The sequence below is a fragment of the Perognathus longimembris genome, chromosome 2 (genome assembly GCF_023159225.1).
Source record: "Perognathus longimembris pacificus isolate PPM17 chromosome 2, ASM2315922v1, whole genome shotgun sequence".
NCBI lineage: Eukaryota > Metazoa > Chordata > Mammalia > Rodentia > Heteromyidae > Perognathus > Perognathus longimembris.
In genome coordinates, this window is record NC_063162.1 from 58,773,585 (window position 1) to 58,794,037 (window position 20,453).

The window sequence follows — 20,453 nt, forward strand, 5'->3', positions numbered from 1 at the left end:
TGGAATATCCCAATTCAAAGCCAGCTTGAGCAGAAAAGTCTAAGAAACTCTTATCTACAATTAACCATCTAAAAGCTAGATGTGGAGGTGTGGCTCAAATAGTAGAACACCAACCTTGAGTGAAAAGGCTAAGGGTGAACATGTGGCCCTGAGTTCAGGCCCACAGTTGGCATAAAAAAAAGTTGAAAGTTGCCTAAATGTATTACTTTTATTTATTCTGTGGGTTTCAGGGACTTTATGGATAAAATTGCCCTCTGCTTATTGTCTGAGATTTCAACTTTATTTCACAGTTCTCTTTCTTTGGAAACATATTCTTCATATTTATAGAGATGCATGACTCACTGGAGAACACATTCTGTGTGAGCTGAGACCTTTCCTCTTCAAAGCAGCCTGGTGCTGCCTCAGCATTACAGAGTTAATCTATAGTTAGTATAAAGTTTTTTATTTAAACTGCTAACTTGCTTAGTGAAAGTGAATGATTGCTTACAACAATAAAAAGTGTAAGATAAAGCCTGAGTGGTTTGTAGGCATAGCCTATTCTTCTGGTTGGTAGGACTCTTCATAACTCCCACTGTTTGTTTTCTTGGACATAGTTTCCAATGGTCAGATTTAGCTGTCAAGTAGAATTTTATGTCCTAGGGGAATCCTTGAGTACTTGTCTTCCTTTTTTTCCCCCTCAGGCTGGTTCTGAGGCTTGAACTCAGATCCTGGGCACTGTCCCTTAGCCTTTTCACTCAAGGGTAGCACTTTACAACTTGAGCCACACCTCCATTTCTGGTGGTTTTTTTTTTTTTTTTGTTTGTTTGTTTTGTTTTTGTTTTACTGGTCAATTGGAAGAGTCTCACAGACTTTCTTGCTTGAGCTGGCTTTGAACCTCCATCCCTAGCTTTCAGCTTCCTGAGTAGTTAGGATTATGGGCATGAGCCACTGGGACCTGGCTCTCTTGTTTTTAAAGCTTCAAAACTCCTTACCTCCCATAAAAGTACCTTTGCTTTTATGAAAAACAAACCAATAACTATCTTATATTTAATTAGCTTCAAACCAAGCTAACCTATTTATTTTTAAGTGTAAGCCATTGTATTTGCTCCCTACTGTTGTCCTTAGCAGACTTTGTTTGAAGAAATAAACAAGCTGACCCTAAAAATTGATCAAAATGCAAAGGACTGCTAGCTAAGAATGGCCAAATAATTTTGAGAAATGACAAAGTGTTTTATTTCCTGATATCAATATTGTCTTTAAAGTAGATACGACAGTCTTGATCTCATCTTGATCAAGTCTCATCTTGATCTAAGTGGAACATGATAGAGAGCTCAGAAACAGACTTACACATTTTCCACCCCAGTGCCAAGCCAGCCCAACTGGAAAAAGAAAAATTCACCATAAATCTCTATATACACGGGAAACAGTGATTTCCCCAATTACTGGGTACACATACAGAAACTAGTGCAATGGACAATCATATACCTAAAATGCAAAAGCAAAAACTGTAAGAACTCAGTTCTCTCTTGCTGTATAATAAAATTTCCTAAGATTTGGTGGCTTAAAGCAGCAGTATGTATTACCTTACACTTTGTGGAGATGTCAGGAGGAGCTTAGCCAGATAATTCTGGTTCAGGGTCTCTAAGGAGTTTGCTTCCAGATGTTAGCGAGGGCAGTCATCTGAAGACTGGACTGGGGCTAGAGAATCCCGGTGTGAAGCAGTCATGTCCCACAGCTGAGCTGGAGCAACAGCTCTCCACTGGTGTTGGCTGGAGAGCCTGGTTCTGCACCCAGTGAACTTGCCCATAGGGCCACTCCAGCGCCCTTAGGACTTGGCAGCTGGCTTCCCTGGGGCTGAATGACCTGAGTGAGAGCAGGGAGGAAGCTTCCGTGCTTCAAGTCACACCCTGTCACCGTGTTGGGTTATAGTCTACTTGTTACTCAAGGGTAGAAGAATTTGTTTCCCCCACTCTTTTGAGGCAAGATCTTGCTTTGCTTTCTAGACTGGCCTCAAACTCCTAGGTTCAAGGGACTCCCTTCCCCCACCCTTCCAGCCCCTCATTCTTGCCTTATTTAGCTTCCTGAGTAGCAGGAGCTGTAGGCATGGTCTCTCTCTCTCTCTCTCTCTCTCTCTCTCTCTCTCTCTCTCTCTCTCTCTCTCTCTCTCTCTCTCTCTCTCTCTCTCTCCTCTCTCTCTCTCTCTCTCTCTCTCTCTCTCTCTCTCTCTCTCCCCCCCCCTCCCTTTTTCTCCCTCTCAGTACAAGGATTTTCAGCTCAGGGCTATAGACTTCCTAGGCAAGTACTCTACCATTTGAGCTATACCCCAGCACTATAGCCCTACTCCCTTAAATGGAGGAATATCAAAGAATTTTATTCTGTGTATTTGTAGGTTGTTGGGGGTTGAACCCAGGGCCTCACATATGCCACACAAGAACTTTACCACTGAGCTATGAATAGAGTAGATAAACATAAGCAGGAAAAATATATATCCAGCATTTGTATATGAAATACATAAGCTGGGTGCTGGTAATTCTAGTTACTCTGGAGGTTGAGATCTGAGGATTGAACTTCAAAGCCAGCTTGAGCAGAAAAGTTTGTGATAATCTTAATCTCCAATTAACTCAAAAGTGGAGGTGGGAGAAATGGAGACAAAGGGTGAACAAATGCATTAGTGACACTCACTAGACACTATGTTGAAAATGAACTATACAACTTGTGGGTGGGGATGGGAGAGAAAAACAGGAGAGAGCAAGGAAAGTAGCAGCATTGTCCAAAAAGAAATGTACTCTTTACCTGACTTATGTAACTGTAGCCCCTTTGTATATCACCTTTCTAATAACAATAAACAATGCTTTATACCCTTAAAAATGTGGAGGTGTGACTCAAGTGGTAGAGCACCAGCTTTGAGCTAGAAAGCCAAGCAAGAGATTACTGAGTTCAAGTCCCAGTACTGGGGCATGTGTGTGTGTGTGTGTGTGTGTGTGTGTGTGTGTGTGTGTGTGTGTGTGAGAGAGAGAGAGAGAGAGAGAGAGTACAAGCCCACAGAATGTTTATAGAATTGGGGGTGTGGCCTAATAATAGAGTGCTTGTCTGGAGGCACTGAGTTCAAACCCCAGTATCATAGGAAACAAAATAATAGGAGTCTTAGTCAAAATTAAAAGACATTGGAAAAGAATAATCAAATTGTATATTCACACAATCAATTACTACTGAGTATTAAAAATACTGAACCCCTGGAGTCTCTAACTTTTATTTCCTGGGGAACAGAAAATGTTTCTCTCCTTTTCCATTTCTCCCGACTGTAACCTTGTTATATCTATTTTAATAAATCCTTGCTAAAACTTAAAAAAAAATCTGCTGATACACTTGACACAGATAAATCTTAAAGTCATGTATTTCGAAAACTAAATGTTAGTGATCACACATGCTATATGATTTATGTAGAATCCAAAAAAAAAATAAAAAGGCAAAACTATTCTATAGTTTAGACATATCAGAAAATAGTTGTGAGGTGGAAGAAACTAAGGGCACAGGCAGGATTCCAGAGGCCCATGGAATGACTGACCTGGGAGGAGATGGCTTTTCTGTAGTCATTGCATTGAACTCCTAAGCCCTATGTATTTTATTGAGTGTTTAGTTATACTTCAAATTTAAAAGCAATAAATAAGGCTAGGTGGGGGAAGGGTGGAGGTGAGAGCAGCTTAGGGATTGGCAGGCATGTCCCTGGCACCCAATTGTGAGATTGATTTCTTGTCCTAAAGGGGCAGACCTCTGGATTCTATGTAGTTGGGGGAGTGGACTGAGGTGTGGTGCTCTAGGATTTTCTTTTCCATCTTCTCTAGGATGGGTGTATGTGGACAAGTTTATCCTTGGACATGTCTCTCAGACATTTTCTAGTAATAGATCTGTCCCAGTGTCTGCTGCTTCAGTGTCCTCACCTGCAGTCTGCCTCTGTTTTCCCCTTAGTTACCAAACATTGGCTATTTCCCTTCCTGTCTGCCTTTACATTCTCAAATGTGTATTATTAATTGTTAGGTACAGTTTAATCTTATTTATTCACATTTATTTCATTTTTTTCTTGCAATAGTGATGATTAAATCCAAGGCAAGTTCTCTCCTAGTTCAACTAAGCTCCCGATCCTTATTTAAACATTTTAATAGGAAAACTGATCAGAATGCATCGCTTTACTGCGTAAGTTGTGCCTGTTTTTCATGCTGTTTAAAAGAAAATGCATGGAGAATCTCCCTTCAGAAGTCAAACATATAGTCCCTAGCTAACTATATAACCTATTTCCTAACAGAGGCACCTGTGAGAATGAAAGAGAAAGGCCACATGGGTAGCATGCTTAAACTAGGATTTTTGAAGACATGTCTAAATGTATGGTCACCCTATTTGTAAGGCAAGAGAAATAAAGCAAGCCATGTAGCAGTGGCTCACCAGCTAGGAACCCTAGCTACTAAGGAGGCTGAGATCTGAGGATTGAAACTTAAGGCTGGCCTGGAAAGTCTTTGAGACTTTTATCTGCAATTAGCCACCAAAAAGCTAGAACTGGAGCTGTGGCCCAAGTGGTAGAATGCCACCCTTGAGCAAAAAAAGCTAAGGGAAAGTGCCCAGGTTCTGAGTTCAAGTTCTCCTCCTTCCCAGAAAAAAAAAGAAAATCAGATTACCATTCATTTACTGTTGAAATGCTTTGTTGGGAGAATTCGTATAGTCTGGAAAGGGAGATAGAGGGCAAATCCTCACCCGTATTGCAAACAAGAGTAAGCGGCTCACCTGCTCTAACCTTTGTGCCCAGTGGTGGTGGGAAATAAAATGAGGCAGATTACACATATCTTACTTGAATTCCAAAAACAATTTTGAATTCCAAAGACAACTTTGGAAAGGAGATGTGAGAATCATTTATCTGCTCTTGCCTTTGATTAGGACCTATTATGTCAGATAGTGGTAGTTTTAAATTTCAGTTGCTTTTGTTCTCAAGATACCAATAATACCTAACATATGAAACTGTAACCTCTCTGTACATCAATTTGATAATAAAAATTTTAAAAAAAGGTGCCAATAATATGCACCTGTCTTATGTCTTTTCACTCAGGGCCTAGGACTTACTATCTCTTAGCCTTTTCAGTCAAGGCTGGTGCCCTACCATTTGAGCCACTGCTCCACTGCCAGCTTTTGGGTAAATAATTGGAAAACAGAGTCTCACAGACTTTCCTGCCCCAGCTGGCTTCAACATCAATCCTTAGATCTCAGCCTTCTGAGTAGGATTTCAGGGGTGAGCCACTGGCATCCAGCCAGTATTGGTAATTCTTTTTCTGTTTGTTTGCCGGTCTTGGGGCTTGAACTCAGTGCCTGGGCTCTGTCCCCACAGCGCCATATCTGGCTTTTTCTGTTTACGTGCTACTGAGGAATCAAACCCAGGGCTTCATGCATGCTAGGCAAGCACTCTACTACTAACCCACATTCCCAGCCCTAGTACTGGTAATTCTTAAGAGTAGAGATTATCTGGGCACTGGTACTTTATGTTCTAACCCTAGATTATCTAGACATAGAGATTATGAAGATCTCGGTTTGAGGCCAGCTAGGGCAAAAGTTCATATACTAGTGATATTAACCTAAGTGCAACTTAAAGTCACTGCCTTCAGTTTTGCAGATAACTAGGAAATGAACTGAAACAGCAGAAGTACCGCTGTTAAGCCAGGCACTAGTGCCTCATATCTATAATCCTAGCTACTCACCGGGCTGAGATCTTCAAAGTTAACTCAGTCAGGAAAGTCTGTGAGACTTTCATCTCTAACCACCAGAAAACCAGAAATGGAGCTGTGGCTCAAAGTGATCGAGCACTAGCTTTGAGCAAAAAAGCTCAGAGATAGTGCCCAGACCTTGAGTTCAAGCCCCAGGATTGATTTGGGGGGGAGGGGATCATCAGTACCTTTATTAGCAAAATTACCCTTTAAGATACTAGCAAGGTTGTGGAAAAATATGCTTTTATAATAATAAGTTGGAAGCTGGGAATGTGGCTTAGTGGTAGAGTGCTTGCCTAGAATGCATGAAGCCCTGGGTTTGATTCCTCAGTACCACATAAACCGAAAAAGCCAGACGTGGCACTGTGGCTCCAGTGGTAGAGCACTAGCCATGAGTATGGAGAAATTCATGGACAATGCCCAGGCCCCGAGTTCAGCCCCAGGACTGGCTAAATAAATAAATGTTAGAAATAAGTTGGTAAATTAGAGATCTTATGTAACTTAGCTTTATAATTCAGATATTAAGGTACTATTAGAATGATTAAGAAGATTGTAAATTGGTATAGAAAAGTGGTCAAATATGTATTAAAGCAAAATACAAAATTATTTCCATTTTACCAATACCATCTTATAAAAAGCACATGGGGAAATACAGTGGGTCTGTGTACCACCAAGTATGTGCATGTAGAGTCCTTTATGTTTAAGTGTTTGAAAGGATATATCATTGAGTAATTACTATGTGCCATGGCATAATACCAGGAGATATGAATGGATGTTATTCTCAACAGACAAGAAAGCTTAATTCTCCTTTGGCTGATAATATTGTTTTCAGATATAAAAAGAAGTAGGAAGAGTAGCGTAATAAACCCTGTGATCCTGTCACCTGGTTCAACATTTTTCAGTTTACATGTTTAATAAATTGCGGGTAGGAGTTGGGCACCAGTGACTCACACCTATAATCCTAGCTACTTCAGAGGCTGAGATCTGAGGATTATGGATTGAAGCCAGTTTGAGCAAACAAATCTGTGACACTCTTATCCAGTTTACTAGCCAAAAAACAAACGAGAAGTGGAGTTATGGCTCAAGTGGTAGTGTTATGCCCATGTCCGCAAGGAGACCACCAAGAAGACCACCAAGAGCCAGATGTTCCGAAATGCAAAAGCAAGGCTTTATTCAGGCCAGCTGCAACTCGGGCCTGGTCCTACCCACCGACACAGTGGAGGTTAGGAGGAAGGCCATGAGCAGAGTTTTACATGGGGATTTAAAGGAAAAAATCACAAAGTTACATAAACCAGGTGCAGGCAGGATTGGGGTGTGAGGACAAATCTGATTGACATGAGCCAGGTGCAGGGTTGGGGTGTGAGGACAAATCTGATTGACTCGGGGCTAGGGGTTCTTTAAAATTGGTCTGACGACATTCCAGGGTGGTCAAAGTATCTGGGACGTTCCCGAACCGGTTGGGCCATCTGGGAAATGGGTTTTTATGGCCAGTTGGTTTCAGGAAATGGGTTTTTATGGCCAGTTGGTTTATTCTTAGCTTAACACAAACAACAAGATGGTTGCAGTTTCAAGATGGAGTCGTCCTAGTCTTTCAGTAGTATACCAGCATTGAGCAAATAAACTAAGCAAAAGTCCAGTTCAAGCCCCAGTACCAGGACTAAATAAAGAAATAATTACAGAGTAGGGATTTGAACTCATACCTCTCTTATTCCAAAACTAATACCGTGTCACCTTTAGATTTTGTCATTGATGCTGTTGAGTAATCCTCTGATCGATCAGTCTTTTTGTGAAAGACACATGAAAAAGCTTCATAGTCACTGTAATCATTTTTTTGTCACTGTTATCTTGATAGAAGTGATTTTTTTTTGTTTATGAGATGGAAAAAGCACTCATTTAACCACAGGTAGTTTGGAACAAGTTTGTGGGGTTTTATTGTTTGGTTGGTTGGTTTTTAGTTATAATATTGGGCAAAGACAAAACATGCTGATACAGTTCATCCTGTTTTATAAATCTTTGACCCATTCATCAGACTCTGACCATTCTAAAGATAAAGGATGGTGGTTGTATTGGTCTTACTGAAGGGTAGCCTTCTGCAGATTGAGAAACTTTGTAATTATTAACTGTGCTAATGGATATGTACTTGCAGGTTTCATCTGGTATCATGATGAGCTTTAACCTACTCTGTGCACACCCAAAACGGATCCTGGAATCTTTGAAACTCATCAGTTGTCAGTGACAACTCTTGCTTGTAATTCTGCTATGATAAATGTTTCCTCTGTTCTTAGCCCGTTATGTCCCTGACACACCTGGACCTCCTGTAAGTGCTTAGGAGCAGCAACCTTTGGTACAAATGTTTTAATTACCCATTTTTGAATAATCAAGGGCTACTTTCTAGTTAATTTTTGGAGGGCTGGGAGTCCCACACATGATTGGGTATTTATGGAGGCTATAGATAACTGTTAGGTGCTTTACCAAATTTTGATTCATATCAAACATCTCTTTTCCTGGGAGATTAGATTCCTGTGAAGTATCTAGACTGATTTGTTATGGGTGCTCTGCCATCTTGCCCAGATGGCAAGGAAGGCTTTGAAGCTTGTCTTTTATTCTTTTGTGATCATGTCAAACATACTGAGGCTAGAATACAGGCCTAAAATGAAGAGAGAGCTTTCAGTACTTATTTGGGAAGCATAATTGGATCTGGGGTAGTTAAACAAATGGAATTCCGTGCAAATCTCTAGAGATGCATGAAATGAAGGGACCACCCAAGGAGGAAGAAAAAAAGAAAAAACAGAACAGTAACAAGAATAGCTAGGAAAGAATGGTGTTCTAGAAGCTAAGGAATTTCACAGTTGGAGCAGTGAAGTACTGTGAATACTTGGTCATTTTTTTTTTTAAACTTCTTTTTTTTTTTTTTTTGGCCAGTCCTGGGCCTTGGACTCAGGGTCTGAGCACTGTCCCTCGCTTCCTTTTGCTCAAGGATAGCACTCTGCCACTTGAGCCACAGCGCCACTTCTGGTCGTTTTCTGTATATGTGGTGCTGGGGAATCGAACCCAGGGCCTCATGTATAAGAGGCAAGCTCTCTTGCCACTAGGCCATATCCCCAGCCAGTACTTGGTCATTTTGACTTCATTAATGTTAATAGAGATAGGAAATGAGCCTGATTTTAGCATATTTAGAAGAAAATGAAATTGTGGGGGGAGGGATCACTAACGGGGAGGGTCTTACAGTCTTTTTACATATCTTGGAGATTACTGGCAGCAAGCCTGACCCTTGGCTAAGCCAATTAGGGCAGCTTCCCTCGGCCTTTGCTGGATTGGGCAGTACAGATCACCCCTGGGCTGTATTGAGTTACTCCTTCTCCCCTCCCCTAACTTTATTAGATTCAGTGTCAAAATTTTGATTAGCCATTGTCCTAACAGTCCATGGAAAAGGCAGGTAAAGAGCAGCTCAATCCATATTTTTCCTTCCAGTCACACCTCTCCTTTTAATCCTATAACTCTCCAAATTATTATTTTCTAGTTATCACTCTGTGGCCCCCATTAGACTATGAGCTCCTTGTTAAGGTTGAATTCCCAGTATGCAGCAGAATGCCCACAAATTATGTTGCATGTATGTTATGTGAATGATTGAATGAAAAAGAAACGTAATAAGTATATGTTTTTTACAGCTTAAAAGAATCCCATTTTGGTGGTCCCACAGATTTAATAAGAATAGAAGGTCTAAGGAAAGGATTGATAAACAATTGCAAACATCAGAAATTGATGAGGACCAAGAACTGTCTGATCTTTGGTTTTTTCTACTAGACTACCATTAGTTCACATACTAAAAATATTAGTGTAAAATTCTGGAACAGAAGGCATATTTAAGTTTATTGAACAAAATGAGAAAAAGGAACAAAGAATCAACACAGAAATTTCTGATTTCCTGTGGGTTAATTGGAGGTCAGTGTTCACATGGACTTTCCTTCCTGAGCTGATTTTGAACCATGATCCTCAGATCTTAGCCTCCTGAGTAGCTAGGATTACAGGTCCCAACCATTGGTGCCTAGCTCCCCTTTGGTTTATTTTATTTTTTAAAAGTTAATTAATTATTTTTCTTTTTTGATATGTCACGGGGCTTAAACTCAATGCCAGGATGCTATCCCTGAGCTCTTTCACTCAAGACTAGTGCTCTACCACTTTGAGGCACAATTTCACTTCCATTTTTCTGGTGGCTAACTGGAGATAAGACTCTCACAGACTTTCTGCCCTAGCTGGCTTTGAATCCCAGTTCTCAGATCTCAGTCTCCTGAGTAGCTAGGATTACAGGCATGACCCCCAGCCCCCATTCCCCTTTGATTTTGATACATATTTTGAATTTGAAGGCTTTTGTTATGCTATTTGGGAGCCTCCTAGTGGCATATATAGTAATGGCATTTAAACAGTAAATTAAAAATTGTTGTGAAACCTAAACTTACTACAATTTTTCACTAGTATAACAATCAGCAATATAAGATATTTGAAATTTATTATATATCTATTTTAGTTGCTAATACTGTAGCAGCTGCTATCACTGTGCCCTGATACTGAAATCTTAGCTATAGGGCTTTGATGTTATATTTGATTTGAAGGTTAGGCAAGAAATGCCTGAATTGCCAAACAAAACAGATTGACCTTATGAAAATAATACAAATTAATTATCACAACAAAAAACTAGAATCTGCATATATTTTAAAAATTCATCATGATGCTGAGTGCCAGTGGCTCACATCTATAAGCCTACCTACTCAGGAGGCTGAAATCTGAGATTCCCATTTTGAAAAGCCAGCCTGGGCAGGAAAGTCTGTGAGAGACTCTTATCTCCAATCATGTATATCTCTTCTTCTCTTTCCCCTCCCTCCCACCCTTCCTTTCTTTTTTGCTCTCTCTTTCTGCCTTTCTTGCTGTGCTAGTACTAGGGCTTGAACTCAGGGCCTGGGAACTGTCCTTTAAGCTTTTTTGCACTTGATCTACAGCAGCTTCACTTCAGGCTTTTTGTGGTTAATTAAGAGATGAAAGTTTCATGGACTTTGCTGCCCTAGCTGGCTTTAAACCACAATTCGCAGATCGGAGCCTCCTGAGTGGCTAGTATTACAGGTATGAGCTTCTGATGCCTGTAGTATCCTTCCTTCCTTCCTTCCTTCCTTCCTTCCTTCCTTCCTTCCTTCCTTCCTTCCTTCCTTCCTTCCTTCCTTCCTCCCTTCCTCCCTTCCTCCCTTCCTCCCTTCCTCCCTTCCTCCCTCCCTCCCTCCCTCCCTCCCTCCCTCCCTCCTTCCTTCCTTCCTTCCTTTTTTTCCTGGTTGGAGCTTGAACTCTGAGCCTGGGCACTGTCCCTGAGCTCTTCAGCTCAAGGCTAGTGCTCTAGCAGTTGAGTCATAGTGCCACTTCTGATTTTCTGGTGGTCAGTTGTAGATAAGAGTCTTGCCGTCTTTCCTGCCTGGGCTGTCTTAAACCATGATCCTCAGATCTCAGCCTCCTGAGTAGCTAGGATTATAGACATGAGCCACCAGTGCCTAGCCTTGTGGTATGATTCTTTATCTCAGTAAATATGATGTTTACGTAGACTTACTTACATCAAGTGCCACAACTAATGAGAAACTTAAATGGTAATAAATTTCTCTTTTTTCTGTTATAAAATGATTACTAGCCAGCTATTCAGATTATAGGAAAGAAGATTATTGATTGTATGAGCCGATTGAAGGTAGAACACACAATCACATGTACGTTTTGAAGAAAACTTCACTTTTTAAAATTCTTTGCCTTCTAGCTTGAGCCTTCTAGTTTGGTTTGGGGAAGTTGAATTCACAGTTGAAGGCAAGGAAGCCCAGAATTTACAGAAATCATCTATGCAGTAAAGAGAACCAACAAACAGGTAACTGTCATACAATGAAATGAATGCCATTCCATCTTTAAGGTAAATTGTTATTCCAGTGACAAATTTTTGCAACACAACAAAAGAGCATACTAAAAACTTGTTTAATACCTTTCTTTTTATTTATTTATTTATTTTTCGGTCATGGGGCTTGAACTCTGGGCCTGAGCTCTTCAGCTCGTGCTTTACCACCTGAGCCACAGCACCACTTCCAGTTTTCTGGTGGTTAATTGGAGATAAGAGTCTCATGGACAAGGCTGGGCTGACTTTGAACCGCAGTCCTCAGATCTCAGCCTCCGAAGTAGCTATGATTAAAGGTGTGATCCACCAGCACCTGGCCTAACTTTATTTCTCTGAGAGTCTTCAGATTTTTGATGCCTATTTTGATTTCTCTTATATGTATCATATTTTTATTATGATTTCTTGTGTATTTAAGATTTTTATAATCAAGTAGAATTTCAAAAGAAGCTACCTCTATTATGTTTTTCATTCACAGTTTATATTTTATTTTGTTAAATTATTTTGGTAAAAAATATGTAAATCTGACTAAAATTAATCTTGTACTTTTAAATTTTTTATCAGAAATTATGAGTAGAAGACCTCAAGTCCACATTTTTTGGGGTGCTCCAGTTGTTCCATTGAATATGACAATATCTGAGGGAACAACTTCCTCAAAGCTCACTGATGCCCCCTGGAAGGAAATGCAGCTTTTGTACAATCAAGATTCTTTCCATCTGAGTGAAAATCATGAGCTCCGAGATCTAAGAGATAGTCAGATCCCAGAAGCTGGGGGTCTTCCAAGCCTTCTTAGTGGCCATCTTTTAGAGACCTCTGTGTGTAGACCTGTTCTGTGGAAAGAAGACTGCATACATTCCACACAGAATAAAAAATCCCAGAAGAGTCCCTCCTCAGGCCCAAGTAAAAAGGCATGTGGATTTAAAAGCATGGTTCAGCAGTTACCTGAAAAAGAAATGTTTCAAGAGCTTCACTGTGAAAGTAAGAACGTTTTAGGTGAGCAGCCCAAAAATCAGTCAAATATATGTGGTCAGAACTTCCAAACTAATTCCTTTCCATTAAATCATAAATGTGCAGCCATGTTGGATTTGGCCTATGGTTCTGAACAGATTAACTTAGAGCCAGAAAGTACAGAAACAAAGAAGGTGCCAACAGAACATGATGAACTACAAAACCAGCTTGGCACAAGAGAAGAACCATGGTCTGAAGGCACAGTGAGGAAAGCCTCCAGTCCAGGTGTAACCCCTGACACGGAGTTTCTCAGTATATTGACCTCCAGCCAAGTTGCTTTCTTAGCTCAAAGGAAGGATAAAGGGAAGGAGATTATAAATAAAAGCATCATAAATATGCAGGGAAAACCAAAGACAGTTCCTGGGGATGTAGGAACAACTATAACTCATCTGATTCAGCCAAATGGTTTTGCAGAGGCATGTGAAACTGGGCAGAACCAAGCCTGTGCTCGAGAACTTCTGAACCATGTTTGTCCTGAAACAAAAAGTAGCCACATTCACATCAATCCTGCAAAAGGTCTTGAAGAAAATTCAGGATATGAAGAACTTTTCAGTTCTCACAATGAGCTGCGATTGAATGCGATACATATTGAGCCGTGTAGCTCAGGAATCCTGTGTTCCCAACTAAATGCTTCCCCTCAAACTGCCGTTGAACGAAGCTGGACTTCTGAAGACAAATTGGACCACCCTAATGCTCTGTCTAAAGTCCTCCCAGTGCCTAAGAAACGGAAGTTAGGTTCTAATGCAAGAGAGGCAGCTGGAACAGTGTGTCAGAGGAATGTGTCTGTATTTAAGAATGTTAAAAAAATATCCTTAATCAAAAATTGTGATTCTAAAAGTCAGATGTATAATTGTTTAGTTATGGTGCTAGCTCCATGTCATGTGAAAGAAATAAATATAAAATCCGGACCAAATTCTGGTTCAAAAGTGCCTTTGTCGACAATTATAGTAATTGACCAATCACAAATGAAGAAGAGGGTTGCACTATGGAGGACTGCAGCATTTTGGGCACTTACGGTGTTTCTCGGAGATATAATTTTACTTACAGGTGAGGTCATCAAGATGGTGGTGTCAGCTTATTTTATTTTTTATTTTTGGCCAGTCCTGGGCCTTGGACTCAGGGCCTGAGCACTGTCCCTGGCTTCTTCCTGCTCAAGGCTAGCACTCTGCCACCTGAGCCACAGCGCCCCTTCTGGCTGTTTCCATATATGTGGTGCTGGGGAATCGAACCGAGAGCTTCATGTGTACAAGGCAAGCGCTCTTGCCACTAGGCCGTATTCCCAGCCCAATGTGTCAGTTTATTTTTAAAGCCAGTCCTCCCTCCCTCCCTCCCTCCCTCCCTCCCTCCCTCCCTCCCTCCCTCTCTTTCTTCCTCCCTCCCTCCCTTTTGCCAGTCCTGGGGCTTGGACTCAGGACCTAGACACTGTCCTGAGCTTCTTTTGCTCAAAGCTAGCATTTTACGGCTTGAGCCACAGCACCATTTCTAGCTTTGTCTGTTTTGTGGTACTGAGAATTAAACCCAGGGCTTCATGCATGCTAGGCAAGCACTCTATCACTAAGCCACATCCCAGCCTGTCTGCCTGCCTACCTGTCTGCCTGCTTTCCTTCCTTCCTTCCTTCCTTCCTTCCTTCCTTCCTTCCTTCCTTCCTTCCTTCCTTCCTTCCTCTTTCCCTTTCCCTCCTCCTCCTTCTCCTCTCTTCTTCATCCTCTTCCTCCTGTTCCTCTTCTTCCTCTTCCTCCTCCTCATTTCTTTTCTTCTTTTCCCTTTTTCTTCTTCTTCTTTTTCTTCCTCTCTTTCTCCTTTTTCTTATTTTCCCCTTCATGTTGGGGCTTGAACTCATGGGGTCAGGGACTGCCCTTAGCATTTTTTCCTCAAGGCTGGTGCTCTACCTTTTGAGCCACAACTCTACTTTTGGCTTTTGGATGCTTTACTGGAGATAAGAATCTCACAGACTTTCCTACCTGGGCTGGCTTAGAACCAATATCCTCAGATCCTTCAGCATCCTGAGTAGCTAGGATTACAGGTATGAACCACCAGGGCCCAGTGAAGCTGGAGTTTGATTTGTTGTCTCTCACTTTTAAGTCTTTGAGGACTGTCTGTACCATTTGCCTTCACTGGACTCGATGTGACTGATCCCTTGTAGCATTTGCGTTGGTCTCCTTACCCTGAGCATCCTATGTGTTACTGTTTCTAAGACCTCTCTTCCCATCTTACTTCTTATTCATTTACTATTTACTTATTTTTATTATTCTCTCCTTACTTCAGTCCTACCTTTTCACTCACTTTCTCCTCTAAGAAGCCTTCCCTGGTTGTTCCTCTTGCTCATTCACCATGTAACTGTTCAGGTCATATCATTGGTCTCCTCTTCATTGCTTTATGATTTTGTCTACATGTCTTATTGTTAGCCCTTCACTTTATGTTAGCAGTCATATGATGGACAGCATTACTGCTTTGTTATTGCTGGAAATGCTGTATCATGCTCTTCCTGAAGAAACAGGTAAAAACTTCCTGAGGAAGATCCTGTTTATTATTTTCATTTCTCAGTTGAGAAAACTGAGGCTTAAGAAAATAAAGTGACTTGTACAATGCCACACTTCTAAGGAAGGGAAAAGCCATAATTACACCTAGACTCCAGAATCTATGCTCATCTAGTTATAAACATTGCTTTAAATTTCCATCCTGCTTTCTTGCTATCATAGGAAATCTAGCATTTTGCCATCAGTTTTTTTGTAGATTAAAATCAATACAGTGTATTAGTGCCTGGAGGAAACTGATTAAGCTTAATAGCCTGTCTAAGAAAGGATGTGATGGAGAAGAGATAGATACAGGTCTGCCTTAGTTTCAAAAGAAGGAAAACACAGTATTTAAGAAACAGAAGATATAATTTATCAGAAATACTCTTAAGATATTGGTGTTGGTGGCTCATATCTGCATTCATAGCTGGTCAGGAGGCTGAGATCTGAGGATTGTAGTTCAAAGCCAGCCTGGGCAGAAAAGTCTGTAAAACTCTTTATTTCCAATTTACCATCAAAAGGCTAGAAGTTGAGCTGTAGGAATTAATCATCTGTCCAGCTGATGAAGGTAAGGCACATTTTGAATGTGTTAATTTCTGAGCACCAGCCTTGAGTTGAAAAGCCAAATTAGAGCACAGGGCCCTGAGTTCAAACTCCAATACCAACCCCCAAAACAAAAGCCTTTAGATCAGTTGTCTTGAATAAGTGGAAAACTTTCTGTAGAGCAGTGAGCTTCTTTAAAAATACCACTAAAAATTTTTTTTTGGTACTGTTCTTGGGGCTTGAACTCAGCTCAGGGCCTAGATGCTATTCCTGAGCTTTGTTTACTCAAGGCTTTCTCACTGAGCCACAGCTCCATTTCTGGATTTGTTGGTAGTTGGTGGAGGTAAGAGTTTCACAGACTTTTCTGCCTGGGCTAGTTTTGAACCATGATCCTCAGATCTCAGTCTCCTAAGTAGCTAGGATTATAGGTGTGAGCTACCAGTGTCTGGCAATGATACTTATTTGAATAAGTAGAAGTAATTGGTTCTCCCTTACCTATATACAGAAAGCTGTCTTTGGACTTGCTGTGATCCTTTTGTGCCTTAGGCAGATCATTAAGCTCTTTGAGCTTTTGTTGACTGGCATGTGGGATGCACACGTACTCTTTTGCTATGATGGGTCAGTTAACCACAGAAGGAAGTGATGTATGGCATGATCAGAATCTTTCTCCCCCTTTCTAGATGTTACTGTTCATGAGGATCAGTGGGTTGGCGAGACAGTACTCCAATCAACATTTACCAGTCAGTTATTAAATCTTGGGAATTACTCATCTCTCCAGCCTGAAAAATGTAAGATATATTTTGAATGTATTAATTTTGTAATACTGTAAGTACAAATGCTACCACATTTATGACACTTCAACTTGTGCTGTTTTTTACTTCATAATGGTTCAGGAATGTATACATGGCCTTTGGATTTTGATTTGCTTTTTTTTTTTGCCAGTCCTGGGCCTTGGACTCAGGGCCTGAGCACTGTCCCTGGCTTCTTTTTGCTCAAGGCTAGCACTCTGCCACTTGAGCCACAGCACCACTTCTGGCCATTTTCTATATATGTGGTGCTGGAGAATCGAACCTAGGGCTTCATGTATATGAGGCAAGCACTCTTGTCACTAGGCCATATTCCCAGCCCCGGCCTTTGGATTTTGAATTTTGATTCTTCTCAGGCCAGTTCCATATACCCAGTTCCAAATGCTGGGTATTGCTGGCAAACCACAGCTCCCAGTTGGCCCCCAGATTACAGGGAAATAAGTGAGACTCTACAGAGAACTGTGTTGCTATGTTGGCATGTGTGGTAGGCTAGATGTACTAAATTTATTTTGAGTCTGATACTTTCAATTTATGGAGGGATTATTGGGACATTACCCATTATATATTGAGGAGGATCTGAGTATAAATTATGTTAGGAAAGATGAGAGTTAAATTTATTTTTATGTTTTAAAAAAGTTTTGTTAGTAATGAAATGGAAATTTAAAATTGAAATTGTACATAGTAATCTATTTTTTAAAGTATTATGGTTCACATCTCATTTTCTGATTATTCTACAGAGGTTTTTAAACTTCTAAAGGAAGTCATAGACCTCTTTAAGACTCTCTATAGAAAAATGGACGTACACCTGGGTGCTGGTGGTTTATGCTTGTAATCCTAGCTACTCAGGAAGCTGAGATAAGAGGATCACAATTCAAAGCCAGCCCAGACTTAGGGAAGTCCGTGAGACTCTTATCTCCAATAAACTACTCAGAAAAAAACCCAGAAGTGGTGCTGTGGCTCAAGTGGTAGAGGGCTAGCCTTGAGCACACAGAGGCTCAAGAACAGAGCCAGGCCCTGAGTTCAAGCCCCAGGAATGGGAAAAAACAAAAAACAGAAATAAAAGAAGGAAGGAAGGAAGGGAGGAAGGGATGAAAAGAAAAATAGACTTACATAGTTAGACCAAAAAAATTTTTTTTGCTTATCATCTAAGCCATCCAAAGGCTTCTGAAGTTTATCTTTGTAATTTCCAAGCCGCTGATTGAGAATCCTTAAGGTAATTATAAAAGAAAAACAATGAAATAAAACATTGACTGTGTAGTTAGTGGTGGTGAATCCTTGGTTTTTGGTTTTTTGGGGGGGCCAGTCCTGGGCCTTGAACTCAGGGCCTGAGCACTGTCCCTGGCTTCTTTTTGCTCAAGGCTAGCACTCTGCCACTTGAGCCACAGCGCCACTTCTGGCCAAATCCTAACCTTAATACTTTCAAAGCCTTTGTCTTTGGGCAAGTTGTCTAATCTCATTAGACTCCAAACTCATCTGTGCAATGCAAATAGACACTATGTAGGGGATTATGTGAACCCTTTATCCAGCTTGCCCTAATAGAGACATTTTATGTATGTGAATCCTTTATCTAGCTTGCCCTAATAGAGGCATTTTATGCAGCTTTAGTATAATCAACATGCTTATCAAATTAGACTTAATCATTGGGATGTGGTAGTTCACATCTATAAGCGTAGCTACTCAGGAGGCTGAGATCTGAAGATCAGGATTTGAAGTCAGCCTCCACAGAAAAAGCTGGAAGCCAGAGTCTGGCGCAGGTGGTAGAATGCTATCCTTTTTTTTTGTTTTGTTTTGTTTTTTTGCCAGTCCTGGGCCTTGGGCTCAGGGCCTGAGCACTGTCCCTGGCTTCCTTTTTGCTCAAGGCTAGCACTCTGCCACTTGAGCCACAGCGCCACTTCTGGCCGTTTTCTGTATATATGGTGCTGGGGAATCGAACCCAGGGCCTCATGTATACGAGGCAAGCTCTCTTGCCACTAGGCCATATCCCCAGCCCTAGAATGCTATCCTTGAATGATAAAGCTAAGAGACAGTGCTCTGGCTGAGAGTTCAAACCCCAGTACCTGCCCCTCCCCAACACATAGAATTTATCAATAAAAAACAACCAGAAACAAGGTTTTTTTTTAATTTGTTTATTAATTGAACACAAATTTTTTGACAAGGTGTTGTACAAAAAGGGTACAGTTACATAGTAGGGCAGTGTGTACATTTCTTGTGATATCTTACATCCTGTTTTTCTATCTCTTCTCTAGGTCAGGTAGACATATATACAATATACAATGTATCAAGAACATATACAGTAGCCAGGTGGCCACACCCAAGAAAGTTCGCCTAGGGCTTTAAATGTAATGTCGATATTAGACCATATGTCGACGGTAGTCTTATATGAACGTGAAACAAAGTTTTTTTTAATGTTAAAATACTTTTAAACAAATTCTAGGTGAAAGGAGATATTCAACACCCACTTATAATAAAAAAATAAATAAATATCAGTAAGAATAGGGATGTGGCTCAATGGTAGAGCACTTGCTTAGCATGCTTCAGGCCCTGGATTTGATCCCCAGCAACACAGAAGCAAAAAAAAACCCAACCCCAAAACAACAAAAAAAACTCTGGGAAATAAGAACTGAGAGATACTTTCTCTTTTGATATTAATAAATAGTATCAATACAGCATTATAATTATTATGTAACTAGTATTATGTCAATAACTTAAAAACACTTAGTTCTAAATCCAGTGTCCTATTTAAACACTGGAGGCACTTCCACTAACATTGGGAGAGGGATGAGGAGGCCATTCATGCAGCTGTTGATCTGGCGCTGCAGTTACCACCCAGTGTCATTAGATGAAGAGAGGCTTCCTGGGTAAAGAACAATGCCAAGTATTTCTGTTTGCAAGTGCCGTGATAATATACCTGGAAAACTTGGGAATGAAAGAGAAAACTAATTCACACACAAAAAGAACTCAGTGGTGCAGCAGGATACCAAACTACTGTTTTCAAATTTAACCAGTTTTTGTGGCTACTAGTTAGCTAAATTATCCTATCTACTTGGGATAATGATAATTGGGGTATCATAATTTAGGGACAGCCTGGGCAAAAAAAAAAAGGTGATGAAACTCCATCTTAACCAAAGGCTGTGTGTGGTGGTATGTACTTATGTACACTGTGCCCAGCTGGGCACAGTGGTGTGTGCCTGTCATCTCCATCTTATTTTGATCATTGTTTGCCGGGCTTCGCTCTACCTCCCATCTGCGTGGAGTTCCTGGGCCTCTCTGCCTCTTCCTGTGTGGTCCTCTCGCTCTCATGCATCCCCTGGCCAGTAGGGATTGACTGCGGGAGCGAAGGCCACATGTAGCCTCGGTCAGCGTGTGGTCGGGGAACGCCCTGCCCTCTTCCCCATTTTCCCCAAGGAAGACATGGGTGTGTGGGGTCCCGGAGAACTCTCAAGGGATGTTCTGAGTTTAATAAGGGAGGGGCTAACAGTCTTATACCAGCAGAGTCGCATGAAGGAGAGGGACTGGCCAGGAGCCAACGATAGGCTATGAGCGTGTCCATCACGGTGAGGTCACAGAACTTCCTTCATGCGCGGAGACCACAGTCCCCCAAGGACCGGGCCTCTGGGGTCTCCGGCTGCCATGGTGGCACACATGCTTGCCACTGAGGGGCGGGGGCTGGCCTGGCTTCTTGTCCGATTGAAGCCGGAAAGAGGCAGGACGGGCTAAAGCCAGCTATCCCCTCTTAAAGGCATAGCCATCCCTCACAATTGTTTCCTTATGTACATCTTGTATTTAACCATTCTCTCCTTCCTGTGTGACATTGGTTGGGAGGAAGGAGGATGACAGCACTACAAACTCATGAAAGTAGTGACAGTGCCTCAGCCCGGGACAGAGCAGGGCATGCTCAGGGAGAGCAGGCCAGGTGATTTAACCATCATCATGAATGTGAACAACAACAAATGC

General features: G+C 41.3%; 1 protein-coding gene across 2 annotated transcripts in view; it reads left to right on the forward strand.

Annotated features, from left to right (window-relative positions):
* Shld2 (shieldin complex subunit 2) overlaps window positions 1–20,453 on the forward strand; it is a 75,319-nt gene that overhangs the window by 29,551 nt on the left and 25,315 nt on the right. The window contains exons 3-5 of one of the 2 annotated variants that reach the window (XM_048339203.1): window positions 11,506–11,610; window positions 12,193–13,683; window positions 16,374–16,481. In XM_048339203.1, coding sequence (XP_048195160.1) covers window positions 12,198–13,683; window positions 16,374–16,481 — 1,594 coding nt within the window. In that variant the 5' untranslated portion in view covers window positions 11,506–11,610; window positions 12,193–12,197. Of the gene's footprint in view, window positions 1–11,505; window positions 11,611–12,189; window positions 13,684–16,373; window positions 16,482–20,453 lie in introns of both variants that reach the window. The other variant, XM_048339204.1, reaches the window with a different exon arrangement.